The following is a 24,427-nucleotide window of genomic DNA, read 5'->3' on the forward strand; positions in this document are numbered from 1 at the left end:
CATAATGAGCCCAATCACTTCGTACTCTGAATCCTCCATCCTTGTCGAGGTCAGAATGTTTGCTGGGTATGAGGGGATCGCAGGGTTCTACGGCCCTAAAACAGCAGGAAACGGCTTTATAAATTAACCGTCTGGGATATATTTTGGTTGCCGATTTAATTGGAAACGATATCACCTGTCTGACTCTGAATGAGCCGGATTAATAATAACGGCTCTACCCGTGAGCTCTGCAATAAACCTGAAAGACTGCTGGGCTTCTTCCCATAAGGAGACTTATGTGCAGCCGTTCATAACACAATTCGTTCTCTGCAGAGCAACAGCGTCTTGGCCAATTTATTAAGAAGCCATTTATTACGAGCCTGTTTAAAGCAGACAATCATCTGAGAAAGTTTTATGGAGATGACTGCGATCTCTAGAACCAAAACAACAAGCAGTACAATGTCTGGTCTCAGTGTGGAGGTGAAATCCCTAACTTCACTGCCCTTACTGCACACAGTGTGACTTCTCTCTAATTCCCGTGGCAGGATCAAGCAATCTCCGGATGCAGGACCGCAAGCTCTTGTGAAAACCTTTTACATGCCATCGGGAATCGGAGCCACCTGTGTCCTGAAGACGGCGTTTAACAGCACTTTGGACCAGCTGGTGCAGTCCCTCAACCTCAACAGCAACGAGTCCAAGATGTTGGCCGCCCAGTTCTTCGACGCCATGTGTGTGGATTCTTTCACCCAAGGCTTGCCCCTCTCTAACTTCGTGCCGCCTCCGCCATCCCCGGCCCCGTCCGACTACCCACCGGACGAGGACTTCTCCCACTTCTGGAATTCCACCACCTACCCACCAACCCCCGTCCAAGGTAATGAAAAGCTGCTAAACTCCTGCTTTACCGGACGAGAAGAGCCAACAAACCCTTATAGTTTGTCCTCTTTAAAACACCGGCTTTGTTTAATTTTTAAGAGCAAAATTATTCTTTTTAGTGCTGACGTATGTGGGGTAATTTGTTGTCCTCCAGGATCTGTAGAAGGACCGTAGTAACGCATATCTCCACGGTTCTCCACTCTTTCAGCAGAAGCCATCACCACCACCCCTTCGGTGCCACGTCGGATCCACGAGCCTGTGAGGTGCACCTGCTCCATGCAAGGAACTGGCTTTTCCTGCCCCAGCGGGGTCGGTGGTCACCCCCCGCAGATGAAGGTGGTGACAGGAGATATTATGGTGGACATTACCGGCCGTAACGTGTCCGAGTACCTGCTGTACACGTCGGACCGTTTCCGGCTTCACAGGTGACCTCTAGAAACGCGTCGGGGTCTTTACTTGGAGAGGGAGGTTGGTCGTTATAAAGCCGACTACTCAGGCGTGTAGAGCCTTAAGCTTTAGAGTTCAAGCCAATTGGTCGCTTGGAAATATCTAACCACCTGCGTTATTGTCTGACCTACCCAGAAAAAAAATTAAAGCGGTTTAGGTTGACGTGTCGTAGAATAATGTCCAGCTTTCACTCCCAGGTACGGAGCGCTAACCTTTGGAAATATACAAAAAAGCATCCCAGCATCCTTTGGGGTTAAGGCTCCCCCCATGCTGAGGAAGATTGCGGTCAGACACACTGCGCAGGTAAGTGCCTCTTTATATCTACTACCTTCTATTTTATGGGGGGGGTTAACTGAGAGTGGGACTGTCTCTTGTCTTGTGAGAAGACACTTTTAGCCACGAAGAATTCTTCTTTCTTCTTTTCCATTTCATGGCAATCGTTCTTTTTCTAAGGCTTTCTACAACAACAAAGGTTATCACAGCATGCCGACCTACCTCAACGCGCTGAATAACGCCATCCTCCGAGCCAACCTGAAAAAGAGGCGGGGGAACCCGGCAGCTTATGGTGGGTTTGGCATCTTGGAAGGGTTTCCAGAAGGTATGAGCGTAGAGGGGTCACCTAAACCTTCCTCCTCTCTTCTAGGTATCACAGTCACCAACCACCCAATGAACAAGACCAGCGCTAGCCTGTCCCTGGACTATCTGTAAGTAGCCAAACCCTTTGATGACCTTTTAATAACCACCATTCCATTATACCGGGAGACCGGCCATGACGCACGCTTGTGGTAATGGAGCCACTTGGTCCAGTGCTGACCCCACTCGAAACACACTCACCGTTGCCCCTTTGTAGGCTCCCAGACAAATTGGGGGTAATCTGCTTGTCCATTGTGCCAATGGGTGATTTCAAGGACAAATATTCCCCTCCGCAGCTTGCAAGGCACAGATGTGGTGATTGCCATATTCATCATCGTGGCGATGTCCTTCGTCCCCGCCAGTTTCGTGGTGTTCCTGGTGGCGGAGAAATCCACCAAAGCCAAGCACCTCCAGTTTGTCAGCGGCTGCAATCCCGTTATCTACTGGTTGGCCAATTACGTGTGGGATATGGTAAGCTGGCTTATTGCCCCAGGGTTTTCCATCGCTTGCCACCCGGCTGTACCAGTCCCTCCAACTACGCTGTCACGTCATGTTGGTTGTGATACCTTGGGAAGGGAGCTACGCGGATCCCTACCTCGGACGTAGGAGATGGAATGGGTTTGCTTCTCACGTTTCCGGGTAATGCTTTGGAGCGGCCCCTCGATTAATTTGGGGGCCGGCTATCTGACAGCAGCGCCCGAAACTTCTCAATGAGAGAACGGCCGAATGTATCAAGGTACGGAATCTTATTGATACTTTGGCATTTGACTGTTACAATGTTCTCTTTGGTATAGGAAAGTGTCGGGGCAGTTAGGATCCGGGGCAGGAACTGTAAAACTGCCCCTTTGCACTGACTTAATTGTTTTTATATTGATTTTCAGTTGAATTACCTGGTTCCGGCGACCTGCTGTATTATTATCCTCTTCGTGTTCGATCTCCCTGCGTACACGTCCCCGACCAACTTCCCGGCCGTCCTGTCGCTATTCCTGCTGTACGGGTGAGTAACGGGCGTAGGGGGCATGTGTTTGACGAATGCCATTGGGCAGCCCCATACGCAAACTCGCCCGTTAAAGGGAAAGCGTGTTGGCTGGCAGCCATTTCTCTGACTGTTTTTCCCTCCCCAGCTGGTCCATCACTCCTATTATGTATCCGGCTTCTTTCTGGTTCGAGGTACCGAGTACGGCCTACGTCTTCCTCATCGTCATCAATCTGTTCATTGGGATAACGGCCACCGTGGCTACGTTCCTACTGCAGCTTTTTGAACACGACAAGGTGCGTGATTAACGCCTCAAAATGGTGGTAGATCTTCGTCTTGAGACTCCGTGCCGTAAGACTTAAGACTTAAGGAACGTAGACGCTTCTTGGGGGAAGCCTTGGAATGAATCACCTGGTGGGCATAATAATAAGCTGTTCTCCATCGCTGTCGGCCATTTATGAGACAGACGGGTGCAGACGTCTTATTTATGTCACTTTAGTGAATGTGTTAAACGTTGGTGTTGTCTTTGTCACTTGGCCGCGTAGGACCTGAAGTTGGTGAACAGTTACTTGAAGAGCTGCTTCCTCATCTTCCCCAACTACAACCTGGGACACGGACTAATGGAGATGGCCTACAACGAGTACATCAACGAATACTACGCCAAGATCGGTAAGGACCCCGCAGCTCGGCGAGGGGCACGTTGTCCACGGTCTGCCCTCTGCTGGCGGTGCGGGGTATGACGGTGGCCGGAGAGACATGATGGATGCTGTCCACGAGAAGCTGGTGCTGATTGGGATCTTGGGAGATTTCACTATTACTAAAGCCACAGAACCGGGTCAGCCACGGTGGCCGTTCCGCTCTGATGACGGCTTCCACGGGTCACGTCTTTCTCGCCGCCTCTAATCATGATTCCACCTGGTTTCTGTCGGCGAGCGCTGCGTAAACATCGCTCGGAGCCTCGGTAACGCTGTGACTTTCCCTCATTAGGTCAGTTCGATAAGATGAAATCTCCGTTTGAGTGGGACATTGTTACACGTGGCCTGGTTGCTATGGCGATAGAAGGATTCGTGGGATTCTTCATCACTATTATGTGTCAATACAACTTCATGCGCAAGCCACAGTGAGTAGGGAATACCGGGCTGATATCGGGGTGACTTCCGTGGACTGGGGGTCTTTCGGACCGCATGTGCAGTTCCGTTCTGAGATAGAGGGATGGAATGTTTAGCGAGCTAATATAAACGTTTTTTGGTTAATAACCAGGGGATGATTTTATGGCTCTGATGGTTGGTCTTTTTATGAAGCCCCATCTGCTTTTTCCACTTTCCATAATAACGCTGAACCCGCCGACCATTTGACTGAACGATCGATAAATATTATTAATATATAATTGGTTAATGATGATCTGATGTTGGCTATTATTACTTTGATAAAATCCCGGATGTATTTAGGTTTGGCCGACCTGTTCTAACGTGGAACGTTCTCTTGATGAATCTGTCGTATTGACTGAACGTGTTGGTCTGGAACTCATACTGGTTTAGTGTTCACAGAAGCTCCATAAACTCACCAGCTACTTGGTTACATTGGGGTTTCATGGACTGAGTGAACCACGGACAGGAGCGTCCCGTGTTTTGGCCCAAAATGTGTCCCTCCTCTCTTCCAGGCGTCTCCCGATTTCCAACAAGCCCATTGAGGATGACGACATCGATGTGGCAAACGAGAGGCAAAGAGTGTTGAGGGGGGGAGCGGATAATGACATGTTAAAGATTGATAATCTAACCAAGGTAATGCGGTACGGACGCCTCATCACCCCAATTCTTCATAACAAACCAGCTCCTCATCCAGCCGCTGACCAAGCTCTCCGCTCCTCCCTCCGCGGTGCCCGGCAACCCATTTGTCGGCCGGTGTTGCGTTTGGCCAATTTCTCTCCGGTGTCTTCTCCACGCCGTCCTCTTCTATCTTAATGACTTCCGATCGTTTCTCGTCAGGTTTACAAATCCCGTAAGATGGGGCGCATTCTGGCCGTGGACCGCCTGTGCTTGGGAGTTCGGCCCGGCGAGTGCTTCGGACTCCTCGGCGTGAACGGCGCCGGCAAAACGGCCACCTTTAAAATGCTGACCGGCGACGAGAGCACCACGGGGGGAGAGGCGTTCATCAACGGGCACAGGTAACGGCACCCAATTCCATGTATCTTACACTCAATAACGGATACACGGAGTGCAGGTTTCCATAGGACCTTGGAGTCATGGTGGTCTCGCTGGGAAAGGTGGGATTGACTCCTTTAAGGCCAGAGGAAACTGAATCCATCTGCTGGATATGAGTGGCTGCTCACCTCACACTCACGCTTACATCTTTTAACAGCATCTTGAAGGATCTTCTTCAGGTCCAACAAAGTATTGGCTACTGCCCTCAGTTTGACGCTTTGTTTGATGAACTCACGGCCCAGGAGCACCTGGAGCTGTACACGCGGCTTCGGGGGATCCCCTGGAAGGACGAGGAGAGGGTGAGGATGTGGGGCTGAGACCCATTCGTACGATAGCAGCGATCAAAATTATTTTACGGACTCCGTGCCAAGTATTTTGGGTTCCCTATCTCGCTTTTTTCATTAATTTTAAATAGATTTGGTAACGTAGGAATATTAAGGGGGGTCCATGCTTAACCAAAGGTGTTATGGTGCTTAACCAAAGGTTGGAGAAGTCAACCCAGCTTGCGGCCTGGAAGCTCCCACTCACTATCGTTTCCCTGCTAGGTGGTGAAATGGGCGCTGGAGAAACTCGAACTCAGCAAATACGCCGATAAACCGGCCGGAACCTACAGCGGCGGCAACAAAAGGAAGCTGTCGACCGCCATCGCGCTGATCGGCTACCCGTCTTTTATCTTCCTGGTGAGATGTTACCGTAGCAACCGGATTATCGATATATATGGAGAATTGTCCAAAACATGGCTTCTCTACCAAAATGGAGCAAAATATTTAGTTTTCCCGAGTCTTCCCTCTTAACAGCGTTTTTTTTTTTTTTTTTTGCCCCTACAGGATGAACCCACCACGGGGATGGACCCCAAAGCGCGTCGCTTTCTCTGGAACTTAATTCTTGACATTATTAAGACCGGGCGCTCCGTCGTGCTGACGTCGCACAGGTTGGCATCTAGAAAAGGCGTTAGAGTCATATCTGCCCCGTGGTTAAAACCGGTGCCATCCGATTTGCTGGGGGGGGTTGGGGTGGGTGCCGACTTTTGCCTTTATTCGAGCTGAGATATTGTGGAGCGAAATGCGTCGGTTCTAATCTTTGTCTCTTTTGCCCCCAGCATGGAGGAGTGCGAAGCGCTGTGCACCAGGCTGGTCATTATGGTGAACGGACGTTTTAAATGCTTGGGAAGCATCCAGCATCTGAAAAACCGGTGAGAATATAAAAAAAAGCCCCCCCCACGGAGAGAATCCTGTTATTCCTGTCACGCTTTAACCTATTTGCCCCGTAGGTTTGGCGACGGGTACATGATCACCGTCCGGACCAAATCCAGCGCAAACGTTAAGGAGGTCGTGCGGTTCTTCAACAGAAACTTCCCAGAAGCTGTACTCAAAGTGAGTATGAGACGCAGCCGGCGGCTCGATTCCTGCCGGTCGAGTCCCTCGAAGCTGATGCGTTTACCCCCTCCTTTTCCAGGAGAGACACCACACCAAGGTTCAGTACCAGCTGAAGTCGGACCAGGTGTCCTTGGCCCAGGTCTTCAGTAAAATGGAGCAGGTCTTGGACGTTCTAGGGATCGAGGATTATTCCGTCAGTCAGACCACCTTGGACAACGTGAGTAGCGAGGAAGACCGCAAAGGGTCATGGAGACGTCTGTCGTCTTCTTCTGGACCAAGTTCTTCTGTCTGAGCGAAGGCGTCTCTAGCCTGGGGCTTTCTGGAGAGCACGGCGGGTGATAATGGCTGCCGTCGCGGCCTTCCCTGTCCCGGCTGGTAATCGTCCTCTTTTCTACCCCCCGCCAGGTGTTTGTAAACTTTGCCAAGAAGCAGAGTGATAACCTGGAGCAGCAGGAGGGGCTCCCGAGCTGCGCCGCGCCGTCCCCGTTGGAGAGGGTTCTGAATCTCTTCCGACCCCGCGCCAGGCCGACCGAGCTCCGAGCCCTCGTCGTGGAGGAGCCCGAGGACCTGGAAACAGACGATGAGGGTCTGATCAGCTTCGAAGAGGAAAGGGTAAGAGTTTCACCGAAAGATAGGCAAAGTCTTTGTCCCAACGAAGGCGCTTACCCCCTGATACACCCTTACCGGGCGCTTACCCCCTGATACACCCTTACCGGGCGCTTACCCCCTGATACACCCTTACCGGGCGCTTACCCCCTGATACACCCTTACCGGGCGCTTACCCCCTGATACACCCTTACCGGGCGCTTACCCCCCGATACACCCTTACCGGGCGCTTACCCCCCGATACACCCTTACCGGGCGCTTACCCCCCGATACACCCTTACCGGGCGCTTACCCCCCGATACACCCTTACCGGGCGCTTACCCCCCGATACACCCTTACCGGGCGCTTACCCCCCGATACACCCTTACCGGGCGCTTACCCCCCGATACACCCTTACCGGGCGCTTACCCCCCGATACACCCTTACCGGGCGCTTACCCCCCGATACACCCTTACCGGGCGCTTACCCCCCGATACACCCTTACCGGGCGCTTACCCCCCGATACACCCTTACCGGGCGCTTACCCCCCGATACACCCTTACCGGGCGCTTACCCCCCGATACACCCTTACCGGGCGCTTACCCCCCGATACAAGCTTACCGGGCGCTTACCCCCCTGATACACCCTTACCGGTGATGGTCACAGCTGTGTCGGAGGTCGCCAGCCTGGAGAAAGTCAGCCGCTGTCGTCAGTCTTGATAAATAGTTTATAATATGGTGGCGTCTCGCGGCTTCTCACGCGCTTTGCTTTGCACATCCAGGCTCAATTGGCTTTCAACACGGACACTCTCTGCTGAGACTTTCCCTCGCGCTCTCGGGTGCAGGTCGGCTCCCGTCTCGTTCCGCTCCATGAACTTTGGTCTCCCGGCCATGCCGAGCTCCTGAGCGTTGTCCACGTTTGCCCCAACGAGGAGCCTGGGGTGGGGGGGTCAACAACGCAGGCAGGACGAAGGGTCTGTCGGACTGAAGCTCCAACGCGCCTACAGTCTGCAGCGTGATCATGTAAGGTTCCTTGCGGCAGGAGCCACGCTCTGAGTCCATAATCCAGCTTTCTGCACTTAAAAGGGACACCTGGAACCGAACCGAGGGCCGACCGCGGAGTTCTCTGGTAACTGCCTTCCTGCCCCAGAATTCGGGACCCTGCTGCAGACCGTCGATTGGCTGGTGCTAAACTGATGACCAGACCTACCTGTAGCTGTGTTACCATTGGGTCCTTGGTTTGTGGGGAGCGCAGAGAGCGCATGTCACGGACTCCCCTCCCGTCTCCCCCTGCGCGGCACTCCGCCGCGATTACCCACTCCTCTGTCTATAGACTTTTTCCTCCCCGTTATCCGCTCCGCCCCCCGTCTGTGTGATATGACGTGCCATCCAATGTTTAACGCATCAGGCGGAGGGTCCGCCGAGCCAGCATTTAACCCTTACGGGCATTTTAGGATCTGCACTGCCAAAAATATGGGAATTGTGTGTAAAAAATGCTTTATTTTGTGTTTTTATTTTTCTTCTATATTGCAAATGAAATGAACAAAAAAAATGCACTTTAACTCCAGCCGGGGTCCGCGTTTCATTTCCAGGGACGTCTCACGATGGCTTCCAACTCACATTACTTTTACTTGAGCGCAGGTGGTTAGGCCCTTTGATCAAGCAGGGGCACCTAAGACTAAGCAGCTCGCTTTAATAATATCCCTTAAACCTTAATCAGGTCTCGTCTTAGATTCAGGAGCCGTATGTCTATCCCATGCATGTTTAATACCCTCACTGTATTACCCTCTACCACCTCTGCTGGGAGGCTGTTCCACTTATCTACCCTCTAATCTGTCTCTATAGAGCGTTTTAAGGAGTTCCCTTCCTGAGAACAATGAGAATTCTCAACAGAAACTCTGTGTCACGACTTCCAATTAGTATCATTTAGCGATCGGCCCTGCAAATTGCCCTCAGTGGGGTATCGGGGGGGGGGGGGTCTATTCATATAGATAATCACTGGAGATCTGTTCCGAACGTCTCCGGGGAGGAATAATGGAGCCGGTGCTTTAAATATTTTAAGCAGAGAATTCCGTCTCTCGTAAAAAAGAGCAGTGAGACGGCCGATAAAAGGAAGAAATAAAACCCGTCTCTCCCATAAACGCAGGGACTGGAAACCGGTTCAAAAAGAAAGGCTGAGACCGGTCTCTGTGTTGTCTGCTCGTGGAGGGTCCTGCGGACATGGAACCAACAACCGGCAGAGGCGGCAGACAGAAGGAGAACTTCCAAATTCCAGATGTAGTTAAAATATAATAAGAGGAGGGAAAACGGAGGCTCCTCGTTAGTCGCAGGGGCCAAAAACCCCCCCGCTGGGGTAATAAAATAATAATAATAATTAATGTACTTTTAATAGACGTAGTCTGTCCTGGCGGAGGCGTCCCAGGGTGGGGTGTGCACGGAATGCTGGTGTAAGCGCGGGCGGGGATTGGTGGGACGAGGCAGGAATGCGGTTGGTGCGGACCGGCGGGAGGGAGTGTCACGCGCTGCACAGGTCGGGCACGGAGCCCCGAGCCGCCGTCAGATCCTCGCCGGCAGCTGCAGGAGAACAGGACGGGAGCCGGGGCAAGCGGAGCAATCAGAGCGGCACGCAGAGCAATTGGAGTGAGAGCCGGGGCAAGAGGAGCAACCGGAGCGGGAGCCGGGGGGAGACGGAATAACCGCCGATTATGGCAGAAAACTCCAAAATCGAACTTTTCATCAAGGTAAGCGCCGTTAATTTTTATTTTATTTTTTTAACCTCTTAGCCTCCGGCTCTTTAAACCTCCTCATCAGCGGCCCCTGAGATTCTGGAAATGTTAACCCTTTAATAGCCGAATCGTGGCAATTCTATGCAGAGACTCCCCAAATACCGGTTGTCATGGAAACCTTGACTTTGTCATTATTTAAAGATGCACTGAATTGAGTCACCTGCATTCAAGCAGGGATGTCACCCATAACATACTGGGAGCAAAAGCACGAACTGGGCGTCTTATATATAATCACAGCAGGGGGGGATAGGAAGGAGTCAGCTCCGGACTGTGTGACCCCGAAAATCTGCCCATTTACCCCGAGACTGGGGCAAAAAAACCCTGAGAGTTCCCGCATCAGTCTGAGACAAAAAGGGTTAATTCACTTTACATTAATAGTAAATAACTTTTCTAGAAAAAAATTAAAGTTTCTGGAGTGTATCCAGGATTAACCCTTCAAATGCCAGACCCCTGACCCAGATGGCCATTAACCCTTTGTGTACCGTACAGCGATGGGGTGCAGATCTTTAAACAGCAAAAAATAAAAAACCTCCTAACACTCATCCGGCCGTGAATGTTACGCGAGGAGCTGACAATTAATTGTTGCAAAAGAAGCTGGAGGGACTGAGTCAGCGGCGCAGGGTGGGGTATCTCTGCCGGGACCTGGTTTCGGTACAATTGGGAAAGGTTTCTGCGGCCAGGTAAGGGTTAAGTTTTTCAAGGACGGTAATAAGAAGTTATAGGTTCAGTAAAAAAAAAACAACACACTTTTATTGCAATTCCTCAGCGTTGTCTCTTTGAATAAACTCCCCCCCCCGCGGCCGCCGCGCTTCGCCTCTCCCCACGCATTTTACATCGGCGCTGTTTTCTTCATCTTTTTGGGGGGGATTTGTTGTGGTTGTGGTTCAGCGATGCCGTGGGTGTTATAATGTGTCTGTGTGTGAGTATAGGGTGTTTGTGTTACTGTGTAGTGTTAGTGTGTGTGAGTGTATGGTGTTAGGATGAGTGTGTGTGTCGGCACATGGTACTAGAGTGTCAGTGGTCAGTCTGGAGTTAGTGGTGTGAGGGAGAGGAGGGAGATAGCGTGGGTAAGAGTATGGTGTTAGAGGGAGTGGGTGTTATAATGTGTCTGTGTGTGAGTATGGTGTGTGTGTTACTGTGTAGGGTTAGCGTGTGAGTGTATGGTGTTAGAGTGAGTGTGCGTTACTGTATGGTGTATGTGAGGGAATGCTGTGAGTCTGGCGTGTGTGAGTGTATGGTGTTAGGATGAGTGTGTGTGTCAGCACATGGTACTAGAGTGTCAGTGGTCAGTCTGGAGTTAGTGGTGTGAGGGAGAGGAGGGAGATAGCGTGGGTAAGAGTATGGTGTTAGAGGGAGTGGGTGTTATAATGTGTCTGTGTGTGAGTATGGTGTGTGTGTTACTGTGTAGGGTTAGCGTGTGAGTGTATGGTGTTAGAGTGAGTGTGCGTTACTGTATGGTGTATGTGAGGGAATGCTGTGAGTCTGGCGTGTGTGAGTGTATGGTGTTAGGATGAGTGTGTGTGTCAGCACATGGTACTAGAGTGTCAGCGGTCAGTCTGGAGTTAGTGGTGTGAGGGAGAGGAGGGAGATAGTGTGGTGTTAGGGTGAGTGGGTGTTAGAATGTGTTTGTGTGATAACTGGCCCCATGCCTCCCCTCGAACGGCTGTCCAGGAGTACCTATTACCACCCCGTCTGGCCGGTGGTTTATTTAAAGAGTCTCAGTTGTCATTGTCTGCAGAAAAGGTTAATTCCGCTTTTTCTTGACTGAGACTTAAATCCCTTCGCACCTGCAGCAGCGGCAGTAACAGCGCGGTGCGTCTGGCAGGAGCGGGGGCCGCCGGGGGCCGTCTCACATCAAAGCTAAATTAGGAAGTCTAGGCGGGTGCTGATCACAGGGACTGTTTAATCCGAGACCTGACTCCACACGTCTATCGTGATGGAGAGGGGGAGGGTACCTCTTCTACTGGGAGGCTGTTCCATTTATCTACCACCCTCTCAGTCATTCCATCTCAGCTGCTGACCCTCTAGAGTTAGATTTCGGCCTCTTTTCTCTGTGTTTCTGGCCGGCAGCACAGGGCGTAATTAATAATGAGGTCACGATGCCACCTTTACTGAGTCATCGGCTTCTGTTTCCTGCTTAACCAACAGACAAAAACTTTGAGGTTTTGGCTCATTAAAAAAAAAATTATTATTATTTTCCTCCAACGCGGCTTCCCAAATATTTAGGCGGGTGCGGACTCGCTGGCCGCCACCAAAACCAAAAGAGAGAGGAAGGGGGGGGCGAGAGAGAAAGGAAGAGGGGGCGAGAGAGAAAGGGAGCGAGAGAGATGGGGAGCGAGAGAGATGGGGAGCGAGAGAGAGGGAGAGGGAGCGAGAGAGATGGGGAGCGAGAGAGAGGGAGGGAGGGGGAGCGAGAGAGATGGGGAGTGAGAGATAGAGGGAAGGGAAGCGAGAGAGATGGGGAGGGGGAGAGATGGGAAGCGAGGGGGGGCAAGAGAGATGGGGAGGGGGAGAGATGGGGAGCGAGAGACAAGGGGAGATATAGATCAGAGAGGAAGAGAGGAAATCCTGATTTAGAATGTGCCAATGCGTCGTGGCTCTCCAGTTTGTTGAAGCAGAACTCCCATTACTACACCGGGGCTGCAGCGTTTATAGATAGCGCCCTGCACCAGGTTAATCTTTGACACTCGCAGTCTCACAACGTTCTCGGGCCCCTCGCGGCAAACAATGGGGCCGACGAGGGTGACTTCTTCTCCACAGCGCCCAGCCTCGCTGAACTCGTTAGACAGGCCCTGGTGGAGCCTTCCTAGCGGCAGCCATCAGGATTCCCGGGTGGGACTGATACTCCGAGACGATAGAGAACCGCAAAACGAGGATTTCACAACGGGGAGTTTCTCGCCCGTCGGGTCACCGCCACGTTACGGGAACTCCCAGCCTGCCGGGGAACCCGGTCATCACGTTTTTACTGATTATTCACAATACATTTTTGGGAAGAGATCCCAAGAGGTCTCCAGGTTCTAAATCAGAACACCAAAGAGCCAATGGGAATGAACCAAAGCAGAGATTCCATCTCCCATTGGCTGGATTTGTGCCTGTGCTAAAAATGGCTTCCTTCTCAGATATTATATCAGATAGATGAGAAATATATGTGTTTTACAGAATTGCGTTTGCATTTGACTTCATAATGAAGGGCCAGCCCTGTACAATGTATAATTAATGTAGGGGCTCCTCACTGGGTTCTCCGTTACTCCATAATTTCATACAAATCACTTGTAAGATGAAATCAAACACACATATATTTTTTCCGGTTAAATCGATGTCATAAACTGCATTTTCCGGATAACGGCGTTAATTGCCCCGTCTCCCTCCCTCCAGGCGAGCGACGATGGAGAAAGTGTTGGAAATTGCCCCTTTTGCCAGCGTCTGTTCATGATCCTGATGTACAAAGGCGTCCCGTTCACCCTGACCACGGTGGATATGAAGAGGTGCGTCCCGGGGGGGGGGTTGGGGGGGGTCGTCCTAGACTCGGTTCTTCATTTTGTGAAATTCATCGAAAATTCCAAATAATATTTCTGATAAAAGATTTATTTAGCATTTTTTATGTAATTGGAAACCAAATGTATTTTGGAACATCGGGGGGGGTGTTCAGCGATGACTTAGAATTTCTTGTAAATAAATTAACCAAATGAGAACGTTTCTCGTAGCAGTTGTATAAGGGTGACAGGTTCAATTGTCGTTAATTTTATTCATTTAGAACTTTAATGATATTTTTTTTTCCAGGCAGAATCGCCAATTCTGTTTGTTCCCACGGAAATGTGTCCAAAGTTAACATCTAAAATTCCTTGGGGACCTCTTAGGTGGCCGGAGATACTTTCTATCCCGGAAAATGTATAAAGTCCTATCAGTCATAGAGAAGGGACAGCCGATACATTAGTTTTTAGCCCAACATAGATAGAAATCTGAGGTTTTATAAGCTTTTGGAACCTCAGAGGTCTCTTCCTCAGACGGGCTCCTTCATAATGGCGTTGGCCCTGGATATCAGGGAGCTGACACGTTCACCGCTACAGGTTTCCACGTTAGTGAATCCGCCCTACAGCCGGTTGCTACAAGGAGCCATTGTTCTTTCACCATCAGCAGGTGCATCTGATTGGTGTTTGAGTCGCCGACTCTTCACCTTCAGGCATTGCTCGAAAACGTCCAGAAACCTGTTTTTCCGTTCTAGGCAATATCCGGACCTTTTTACGAGAAGGTTGTAGTTCAACCGCAGAAAGATACAAATACTGATACAAAGTTACCTGTACAAAGATCTGAAGGCTCTGCGGGGTCTCTAAGCTCTAAGTGGCCTTCAAAAAATACGGAAGGGGTCTGTTTTCTTTAGGGGGTCCCCGAGGCTCGGACCGGATTGTAAAAGTCACATTATTTTCCCAAAGAGAATTTCTCATCATGTGTTTTATTTACATTAATGTAAAGTGATTGGCTGGGCACAGGGACCCCCTGCCTGTAGGCTAGTTGGCAGTTGGCTGGATCTCAGGTGGTCCTTACATGGCTAATCCACCCACTAAGCAACCATCATGACCTGAAGAAGGTTTGGTTAATTCCTCCTCCATGCCTGGAACCTTGATGACATTGGTGGATTCTCTTCTCCAGGGCCCCGGAGGTATTGAAAGACCTGGCACCCGGATCACAGCCGCCATTCCTCCTCTACAATGGAGAGGTCAAAACGGACACCAACAAGATCGAGGAGTTTTTGGAGGAGACCCTAAAGCCGCCAAGGTGAGAGAACCTTCTTTATTTCCAACGTAACTCCAAGAGAACATAATCCAAAGAGGTTTGTGGCAGCTTTAATGGGCCAAAGAGCGTCGTTATAATGGTTGCATTGCGTTGTGAAAGCCACCTGTGAACAAGTAGGCAAGGTCTTCAGAATCTGGACTACTAGTCCATGCAGTCTGAGGTTTTGTTTTACCCGGGAGGCTCGAGGACCATCCCAGAACAAAAATTCAGACAGTAAAAACATTGAAATCCTCTTAATAATGTGTCAGGCGTTGTTAGCTGTGTTATTTTTGAGAAATTCTTTTTGTCCTCTCTGGAATGTAAACAGATAACATAGTTGGTACTGATGTGATGTTCTAGAGCTGCTGCTTGATAAATCTAGAACTTTGTGGTTGCAGTTATCCCAACATGACTCCCAAATACAAGGAATCCACCAGTGCCGGGAACGACGTGTTCCTTCGGTTTTCTGCCTACATCAAGAACCAGGTCCCTGAAAATGACGACAGTGAGTACCAATATCCAGGGTCAGGGGTTCCTTTGCATTTCAAGTCACGTCTACTCAGAGCCAGAGGTTCCCCTTCAAGTCCAACCAGAGGCTTCATAACGATTACTGTATCACTTTGCTGCGCTGTATCGTTGGCTTCTCAGCGTCAGAAAATCACCCACGTTACCCCACTTTGCCCCATTCAGGTCTACAGAGGAACCTGCTGCGCTCGCTGCTTTTGTTGGACCGTTACCTGCAGACTCCCCTTCCGCATGAACTGGCAACCGATCGGAACGCCACCGTCTCACGACGGAAATTCCTGGACGGAAACAACCTGACGCTACCCGACTGCAACTTGTTACCCAAACTTCACATCATCAACGTGAGTCCCGCTTAACAGGATGCCAAGAGCGTAAACTGCGATTATTAAAGTGGAACTGTCAATAGCAATTTTAAAATAATAATTTTTATTTTTTATTAGAATAGCTAGATTATATATAATTATTTTTATTAATATTTGGTATTAGAATTTCTAGATTATATATACTTAATATTTTTATTAGAATAGCTTGAATATATAGATTTGTATTAATATTCTTATTAGAATAGCTTGAACATTATATATAATTATTAATATTTTTATTAGAATAGTTAGAATATATATAATTTTTATTAATATTTTGCATTAGAATCACTAGATTATATTTGTATTAATATTTTATTTGTATTAATATTCCTATTACAATAGCTAGATTATATATAATTCTTCTTAATATTTTTTATTAGAATAGCTTGAACATAATGTATAAATTATTTTCATAATTTTTTTATTAGAATAGCTAGATTATAATTATTTGTATACATTTTTATAATTTGTATTAATATTTTTTATTAACACGCAATATGCTAGAAAGTCCTATTAAAAATATCTTCATAAAAAAAAAATGCTGCTGAGTTTGAAATAAACTTAACAGACAAAGAAACAATTTCTACATTTTTGGGTTTGGAAGGTTAAAAATTAAATATTATTAAATATCAAACGGCTGCCGTGTTGGAGGAGGAGGAGAGCATGGAGGGCACTTATAGTTGAAGTAGCTTTCGATAACCCCGTGTGTTCTTTGCGGTTTAAGTAGAATGGAGTCTCTATTTGTTTTAATCTTAGAGCGCTCCCCCCCCCCCCCCCCCGGTCCCGCACTCACCGGGTCTCTCTCCTTTCCAACAGACTGTCTGCAAACACTATCGCAAGTTTGGGATTCCTAAGGACCTGAAGGGCGTAACGAGCTACATGAGCCATGCGGCGGAGCTCAAGGAGTTTAAATACACCTGCCCCAACGTGGAGGAGATCCTCCTGTATTACCGTCCCGTGGTCAAGCAAATGAAGTGAGGGCCGGGCTCCAGCCAGACAGAATTTGGTGAAGAGAAGGGACGCTGCTGTGCCCAGAGGCCTTTAAACGACTCCGCAACACGCCTGTCATCTTGCTTGGGCTGCTGGCTGCTGGCCGCTGGCTTGTTGGCTGCCGGCAGCCGGAGGATCTCCGTCTGTGGTCATACAGTTAACATATATATATATATATATATATACTTTTATACATAGATGTCTAACTTTCAGACACTTTTAAGATAGTATTTTTCTTGATGGCACATCGGGAATGCGACTGGAAGGTCACAGAAGGCTTGTTGTCAATTTCGTCGCTTCTGCCGAACTTCCTTAACTTTCTCTACGATATTAATTGTGTTTAATACTTTTCTTTTCATAAAGCCTACAAAAAAAATTAAAAAAAAAATCCCACCAGACGCAGCCCATCGACCAACCCCAAACCTTATAATGTAACGATTATTGTATGAAAATAATCACAATATATTTATAATCCGGCATTTTATTGATAAAAGTTAAAAATGTTATATAGTTTCCAAATATCCGGTATGTTAAAAAAATATGAATATATATATATATTATATATATACACACATATATATATATATATATATACACACACAACATAAACAGCACCGAGTGAGTTTATCTGCTAATTCATAAAATTCCTTTTTAAGTCCTGGGAGGTAAAAAAGACAAACACATTCACCCAATAAAAGGCTAAAAGATACTGCATAAAAAAGGGTTAAAAATAATTTAATGCATGTTTAGTATAAGGTTCGACTGTCTTAATTTAATCTTCTTATTTGTGCATTATTTTGACTGTAAATAAAGCCTTTTTTGTTGTTACATAAATGTTTGTTATTCTTGTTTAAAAATAAGGGGGGGATTAAAACCCTGCAGCCTGCGACCCCTCGTGAACCGATCTAATTCACAAGGATTTATCATCTCATTCAGAATACGGCAATCGGGCAGACACACGAGGAGCGGTGCTGGCCAGACGTCAGATCCCGCGGAACGCGTTGGCAGTAAATGCAATAGCCGGAGTGCCGAGGGTCGGCCATCACATCGTAGGGGGCTAAGTTAATACAGGGTGACAAATCTGGTCTATAAGCAAGGTAGCCGTAAAGACGCAATGAATGTTAATGCTTGAAGATAGGTACTCCAGCCGTCGGACCGGCTCCTACGCCCTAATCTGATTGGACAGTTTCCGGCCCGGAGCGTCCTGTTTGTTTGACCCCTTAAAACCATGACTTTGTATAAAAGATCATTTCTGACCATAATAGACGAGTCAATCCCGATGCGTTTCCTCCAGGGTCCTTTTTCTTTGGAGACTGTAGTACCATTGACCCATCAGTAGGTGGCGCTCCCTCACATCAGTGCCGTGTTTTTGGACGTTTTCGTCAGGATTCTTCAAAATCTACCCCCGTCGCAGGTTTTTTTCTGAAACGAGAGAATATAAAGTCAATGCTTCGCCGCCGCCGCCCCCCCGCCTCTATATCGTTCCCCAGCTGGTATGAACGCCATGAGTTGTACCTTTTGCACCCGGGGTTGACGAGTGACTCTCCCGGCAGCCTCTTCTTAATATTTGTGATCGAGGTCCCATAGCCTCTCCTACGAGCTTCAATGTCTGATCGGTGGGAAAACAAAACAAATTAGGAACGGGGCAAATATAATAAAATTACCAAATATTCAAGAACACCGAACGCCGAGGGTTCACTCGCTGCAGTTCCTGCGCGGATCATGAGCCGCCCGTCCGCACTCACCTGGAATGGGCATTAAATTGTTAAGTGAAGCCGCTTTCACGGGACTGGGTGTTGCCGATACGCTGCCTCCTGTGGGAGGGATGGGAAAATACAATATTACAGCAGGACAGGAGTGAAATGCGTGGCGTAGCTTATAATATAACATAATACATGCACACTCACCCTAATACTATACACTTACACGCTATCACACACTCACACACATGCTGACACACACTCACACATGTTAACACCATACACTTACACATGCATACTCTAGTGCCACACAGTAACTCACTTCGGACGGGGACAGCAGCAGAACTTTCCCTGTCCTTACCCCTCTGGCACTTTTCAAGATCCTGCACCCGGTCGGCCAAATCAAAGAGCAGGGTCTGGAGGTGCATGCGCGTCTTGGAGATGGACAGCTTGAAAAGCTCCAGGGTCACGTTTCCAGAATGGAGCGAGAGGCTCAGGGTGGCCAGGCTGCCGTTCACATCCAGAACCGGGGTCACCCGCTCAAAAATCTTTCTACGGGAAATCAGAGCACAAGACACCGTTTAAATATAAATGACATCATCAATGACATCATAAAACACTGGCAGTCAAATTACTTTAATGTCTATAAAACACCATTTATTGTACAGCGCTACGGAATTTGATGGCGCTATATAAAACATTAATAATAACTTATACGGAACGTCTTACCGCAGGGCTCCTGGGCTGTCCTCTGGAGACCCGAAACTCCCAGATGTGTCCTTAAAACAAAAAGTGTATTTATTTACGGCCCTGCTCCCCTCCTCACGGCGCATATTTTACCCCACGCAGCGCCCACAGCGTTCTCTTGGAGTCTGGATAGGAATCATGAATTAGTGATTTCCACGAGGGGAGCCCACGGAGCTTACGATCTAAACGGTTGATCAACGACATATAACACAGCGGCACAGGGCTTCACGTGGCAGCGCCGGGCAGGCTGGTGATTTAATGCCACAAACAATGCGTTATTTAATAACTGAAGCGGACCCAGTCACTCACCCACTCCTCCAGGGTCTCCTTGGATAATTCAGATCTCCAGACCTCAATGCCATTCGTTACACTGGGGAGGAAAAACACAGAAAATAAAGCTGCAGATGGACAATTCCCACGATCCTCAATCCACTGGATTCTATACGCAGCGGGGACACGCACCAGCAACAGCAAACAGTTAACCCATTAACCCCCTCTGCCAGTAATGCACTGTTACCTGGAATTACTGGTCAGTTAACTCTTTTGTAGCCAGCGGTGTCCACAATGTACTGGATTTTTTCTGCCCCAGGATACAAGCTGTAAAGCATTAGTAACATCTCATACTTACGTGATCTCCAGGCCGCCGGAGCGCAGGTCGCGGACTCCGCCATGACACAAATATCTCTGTCCCTTGTGGCTCAGCGAGCACAAAGACACAAACTGCTGCACCCGGGCATCCATTGTGTGCACTTCCTGGAGTAGGCGGGGCGAAAGCACTAGAGGGCGTGTCCCACCGCCAGCTGTAATAGCTGTGGGCGGAGTTTCTACCAGCAGCTCCATGGACATTAACCCATCACATCCAGGGGCATCTGTAAAAAAATGTCGCCCCCCCCCCACAATGTCTCCCTTTGCCATAAAGCCACGGTGCCAGGAACCTGCAAACACACAAAGACTTAAAAAATTAAAAAAAAAAAAAAAAAAAAAATATTACATATAATTGAAATAAGCATAAAAGTATATTTTACAATTGAAACACTTTCTGCATTAAAAGGCAATAATTACTTTTAGAAAATTACATTTTAGAGCCGCTGCAATTTTAGTTCACTCCTTTATTTTATTTTTTATAATGAAATAAAATAATCACACAATTTTTGTGGTCTGGCTCAATAAAGACCAATTTATTTATAACTAGGGCAAAAAAGGAAAAACCCCAGGTGTTTTTTTTTTTAAATAAATAAATATAAATCATAGTAATTTATATTATAAAATAAATGCAACAAAGTATCTTTGACTAGCGATTCTTCTTTCAGATCGTTATTATGTATCTCTCCGGCCCAAGCCCAGCGTTACTGCGCATCCACACAATCACAGTAATCCGGATTAAAGGAGGTGCAACTCCGCGTCTCCGGACTGCGATCAAGCAAACCGATCCCTGCCTCCCGGAGGACGGTCTCTGCCCTGATTGGAGAAAAGGAAGAGAAAAGAAACATTTATCTTTGTACGCAACACACAAAAAAAAAGAAACAAGGACCGCAACTAGAACGGGGCGAGAGGACTGGGAACAGCTCCGGACGGCAATAACACAACAGGTACGTTCCACGCCATATATTAACGGACAGCGAATACAGATTTGGGTTAAAAAAACACAATTTAAATATTCTCCCCGTAGCAGGCGTGAGTAACGCGATTATTCATTACTGGAGATTGAAGGCATTTAAATTATGGGGGAAAATACACAAAACCCCCAAACTAATCTCACAGGGTATGAAATATTAAGTGCATTAAATTCGTTTCTTATATTTATAAAAAATGATTAAAATTACTTTTGGGAATAAACCCTATCGATGGAACAAGAAATGTATTCTAAAAAAAAATTAGGACCAGAAAATCAGAAAATTGCATTTCTTTAGGGAAGAAAAAAATAAAAAATAAACCAGATGTCAATCAAAAGTCCTCGACAGACATCTCACCACAGAAGGGAGTGATTGACAGCTGATTGACAGCTCAGGGTCCAGTAAGGTTTGTTGCAGCAGCAGATTTCTAATGAGGGGGTAATAATTTCAGCCTCAAATAATAATAATTTTTAATAATGAAATAATAATTTTAGCCTCGATCATTACCGCCTAGACCCTATGCCAGATCAGGCTCAGGGGTCCCCTTCGCTTTGTTTTTAAGATTGTAAATTGTTTTCGTAGGGATTCATTTTTTAAATTGTTTTTTTAAATGTTAAAATATGTTTGTCAATTTTGTAAATCGTGAAAAAAGTGTCAGGGAGATCAGACATTAAGGTGGAAAAAAGGACAAGGAAGAAGAGAGAGAAAGAGGAGGGCAGCAGGGGGTGAAAGTGAGAGAGGAGGGTGGGTAGAGGGCAGGACTCCGAACGGAGGGGCATAGACTGGAAGCGATGTAAGAAGTCTGAGCCTCTACCTCTCCTGACAGGGCGCAGCTGATGGTGGCGGGAGAAGCGGAAGATAAAGTGCCCGACATGGACGGCGTTCTGCCCCAGCTTCTCTCCCCCCTTCCCCATGTGGTGCAGCAGGGGGTAGAAGTGATAATGAACGACGTGCAGGCGTACCGGGAGCAGGTGATGGCGGCGCTGATGACCGACTCGCGGTGCAGACAGTACATAACGGCTCTGTGCAACCTGCTGAGAGCTCCCGACGTCAGGTGAGGATCGCCGGGGGGTCCCCTTTAGGCTATGTGTGGCCCCCATTTACTTTATCGCCGGGGGATCCCCTTTAGTCTGGGTGGCCCTCCATTTACTTTATCGCCGGGGGATCCCCCTTAGGCTATGTGTGGCCCCCTATTTACTTTATCGCCGGGGGGGTCCCCTTTAGGCTGTGTGGCCCCCCATTTACTTTTTCCTGTAAGAAGAAAACGAGAAAAAAATATTTAGACTGAAAAGCTGTAACTGAAGCCCAGAGGTTCCCGTGCGAAACGCGCCTGCGGGCCATGGTGGACACCAGAGCCCCTTATATGACCCAGTCCTTTCCTCCCCAACCAAAAGGCCTGCGGGGGGGGGACCAGGGCCACTGAAATCTTTGATAGAGAGAGGGGACCACCCATAGCGGCTTTTGTGAAAACGACACAAATGGTGACATCGCTGTAATAATAATAGTAACAAAATCTCCTGCCCGTCACACGAAGAACAAAAAGGGGGTTATCAGCGGAGTTCGGGCTGGCCCCGGGGTGAACCTTTTACAAACAGACGCTGAGGAAACCTCCGGATCGCGTTGACACAAGGAGGGGACGCGTTGGGTAATGGTCGAGACCTCTGCGGTGTGAAGCATGTTATATCCGCACAGTAAACACATCTTTTAAGGAGCATGACAGATACTCAGCAACCAAGCCCAAAATAAATTGTAGCTTAAATAAAAGGCACAGCCGGGTAAACAGAGCGAGCCAATAGGCAGAGCCATAGCGGCGCCGAGAGCTCCCAGAGCTCATTATCTCCTGGTCACGGCAGCTTATGTGACTTTAATAACTCAAAGTGCGGATAAATTACCCCGTGGGGCTGATACAAGAGATCTGGCTGTAACTGCGAGCGATACTGGCCAGGACAGGAAAGCACTGGGATTCGGGCTACTGTGACCACCACGTTCTGGGATGGTGCCCCCCATTTTGCACTTCTCCAGAGCTGTGGCCCCCTACAGATGGTACACAGGCTACATAGAATTAGAATACTAGAGGACATGGAGACGTGCCGGTAGTGAAGTAATCACACCTTAGTCGATCGTCCCCGTAGGTCATGGTCTTGCAGACGGGGTGACCATTAAACGCCAAAGGTCCTGAGAAATGACATGGGGGGGTTCCCAGCGGTATATCGTTAGCTATGTCAGACCCCCACGCATTTCAAGCCGAACAAAGATACTCCAGCTCTTCGAATCCCGCGGTGGGTGCATGGGCCATGTCCGCTAAGCAGCACATTCCACGAACAATGTATTAAGTACCACTTGCAGTGGATTAGACTATTAAACCTCAACGTCTGTAACGAGATCCAATGATACTTAACCCTCTGGTTACTAAAGCAACGCACTGATCGCTTAATTCTTAGGGTTAAACTGCCTTTCTGATCCCTGTTTATTAACTCTTTGTGCAGGGGATTAGCAGAGGTCCCGAGCAGTCTGCGCACGGGCGCTTTCTCCTCTTGTTTTTCAAGTCTTGTGCCCCAGAGGGTTCGGGTGATTCGCGTCTTCCCGGGGTCTTGCTGGCAGACGTCCGCTCCGGGCTCCGCTCGGGATTAGTTTAGTTACGAGGGTTTCCCGGCAACTGGAGATCCCGGCCAGGCTTGTGATGTTTACAGGATTTGATCTGGAGCTCCGTGCCAAGGTGTAAGAGGAGGGGAAGCATTCTCTCCTGTGCTGCCACAGCCACTTAAGTGACTTACAGGGCAAGACTTTCCAGATCCTCTAAACTCGAAGAACGGCGGGCGCTCCGGATGTTGTGCATTAAAAGAGCGCAGAACCCCACAAATAATAAAACAAACTCACATTAAAGGGTGCTTTGATCTACGCAGATACAATGTATTCATCTCTATCGCGTCGGATAAAACGGACCTTAATTCTCCTTAATAAATCATTCATTCATTCATCAAATTCACCGATTCATTCTAGAATCAGGGGGGCTTTTAATTGCCAAGAAAAAATATTATTACAGGTTCTGCTTTTCTCCATCTTTTAGAAGCCGGTACAATGCCCACGTAACCTAGAACAGATCGGCCCCTGACGGCCCCGTCTAGTCGCCGTTTCTCCTGCTGTAAAGACTCAAACCTTAATCAGTCGTTGATCTCGTCTTAGATTCAGGAGCCGTATGTCTATCCCATGCCTGTTTAATACCCTCACTGTATTACCCTCTACCACCTCTGCTGGGAGGCTGCTCCACTTATCAACTACCCTCACAGTAAAGTATTTTAGATTCTCACCATCTGTTCTGACTCTTGTGCAGGTTGTGCAGTAGTGCGGCGTACATCCTGGGCACGGTGGCAGAAGACCCAGACATCTCCTCGCTGCTGGTGGAGCTGGCCAAGAGCTGGACAGACTGGGACCTGCTGGTCAGATTGGGAGACATGTTACAGTGGGAGGACACGGAGGTTGTGATGAACGCTGCGGGGGCGCTGGGAACGCTGGTGAGTGAGAGCCTGCAGTGACCTGTGTCGGGTTTACGAGAATGCATGCTTACTGGACTGAAGACACTACAAACGATAGCAGCGATGGCCGTTGTCTCGGGGGCAGTTAATGACGATATACAGTCTGCTGTGACACGTGAGCGTCTCCGCGCCGGCTGCCGGCTCTGCTGGGAACTCGGCCACGGGCGGCACCTGTAATGGTTTTTGGTTAATCAGCCCAGAGTGTTGCCGGTGACACCAGTAAAGGCGCTGCTATTCTGCAAAGGAAACTGAGCAGAACTGGGTTCCGAGGACACTCAGGAGATAATAGTTTGCGGTCGGCGTTTATCTTGGCTGCCATCACATCTTAT

The 24,427-nt window shown here is 48.4% G+C and overlaps 2 protein-coding genes across 3 annotated transcripts in view; both read left to right on the forward strand.

Annotated features, from left to right (window-relative positions):
- Nucleotides 1–7,887, forward strand: part of LOC149277458 (ATP-binding cassette sub-family A member 2-like) — a 28,651-nt gene extending 20,764 nt beyond the window's left edge. The window contains exons 30-49 of one of the 2 annotated variants that reach the window (XM_089502936.1): nt 525–850; nt 1,067–1,277; nt 1,497–1,602; nt 1,753–1,864; nt 1,943–2,003; nt 2,229–2,403; nt 2,814–2,929; nt 3,057–3,204; nt 3,454–3,577; nt 3,896–4,028; nt 4,569–4,689; nt 4,894–5,072; nt 5,267–5,408; nt 5,655–5,789; nt 5,937–6,040; nt 6,209–6,301; nt 6,380–6,482; nt 6,565–6,702; nt 6,891–7,097; nt 7,852–7,887. In XM_089502936.1, the coding sequence (XP_089359062.1) occupies nt 525–850; nt 1,067–1,277; nt 1,497–1,602; nt 1,753–1,864; nt 1,943–2,003; nt 2,229–2,403; nt 2,814–2,929; nt 3,057–3,204; nt 3,454–3,577; nt 3,896–4,028; nt 4,569–4,689; nt 4,894–5,072; nt 5,267–5,408; nt 5,655–5,789; nt 5,937–6,040; nt 6,209–6,301; nt 6,380–6,482; nt 6,565–6,702; nt 6,891–7,097; nt 7,852–7,887 (2,770 nt within the window). Of the gene's footprint in view, nt 1–524; nt 851–1,063; nt 1,278–1,496; nt 1,603–1,752; nt 1,865–1,942; nt 2,004–2,228; nt 2,404–2,813; nt 2,930–3,056; nt 3,205–3,453; nt 3,578–3,895; nt 4,029–4,568; nt 4,690–4,893; nt 5,073–5,266; nt 5,409–5,654; nt 5,790–5,936; nt 6,041–6,208; nt 6,302–6,379; nt 6,483–6,564; nt 6,703–6,890; nt 7,098–7,851 lie in introns of both variants that reach the window. The other variant, XM_089502937.1, reaches the window with a different exon arrangement.
- Nucleotides 7,888–9,774: 1,887 nt separating this feature from the next.
- On the forward strand, nt 9,775–16,493 carry LOC149277459 (chloride intracellular channel protein 3-like). The gene is made up of 6 exons (XM_089502869.1): nt 9,775–9,810; nt 13,231–13,340; nt 14,503–14,628; nt 15,024–15,130; nt 15,316–15,491; nt 16,332–16,493. Exons 1-6 carry the CDS (start codon nt 9,775–9,777, stop codon nt 16,491–16,493), a joined length of 717 nt encoding a protein of 238 aa, XP_089358995.1.
- The last annotated feature ends 7,934 nt before the right edge of the window (nt 16,494–24,427 follow it).

The sequence above is a fragment of the Sceloporus occidentalis genome, unplaced genomic scaffold (genome assembly GCF_023333645.1).
Source record: "Sceloporus occidentalis isolate IW3139 unplaced genomic scaffold, rSceOcc1.0.p SCAF_214, whole genome shotgun sequence".
Taxonomy (NCBI): domain Eukaryota; kingdom Metazoa; phylum Chordata; class Lepidosauria; order Squamata; family Phrynosomatidae; genus Sceloporus; species Sceloporus occidentalis.

Excerpts from the sequence above, each read along its gene's own strand:
- LOC149277459 (XM_089502869.1), top strand. The coding sequence starts at position 9,775 with ATGGCAGAAAACTCCAAAATCGAACTTTTCATCAAG. Across the intron at positions 9,811-13,230 it reads AAATCGAACTTTTCATCAAG|GCGAGCGACGATGGAGAAAG; the intron begins GTAAGCGCCGTT and ends CCCTCCCTCCAG. Across the intron at positions 14,629-15,023 it reads GAGACCCTAAAGCCGCCAAG|TTATCCCAACATGACTCCCA; the intron begins GTGAGAGAACCT and ends TTGTGGTTGCAG.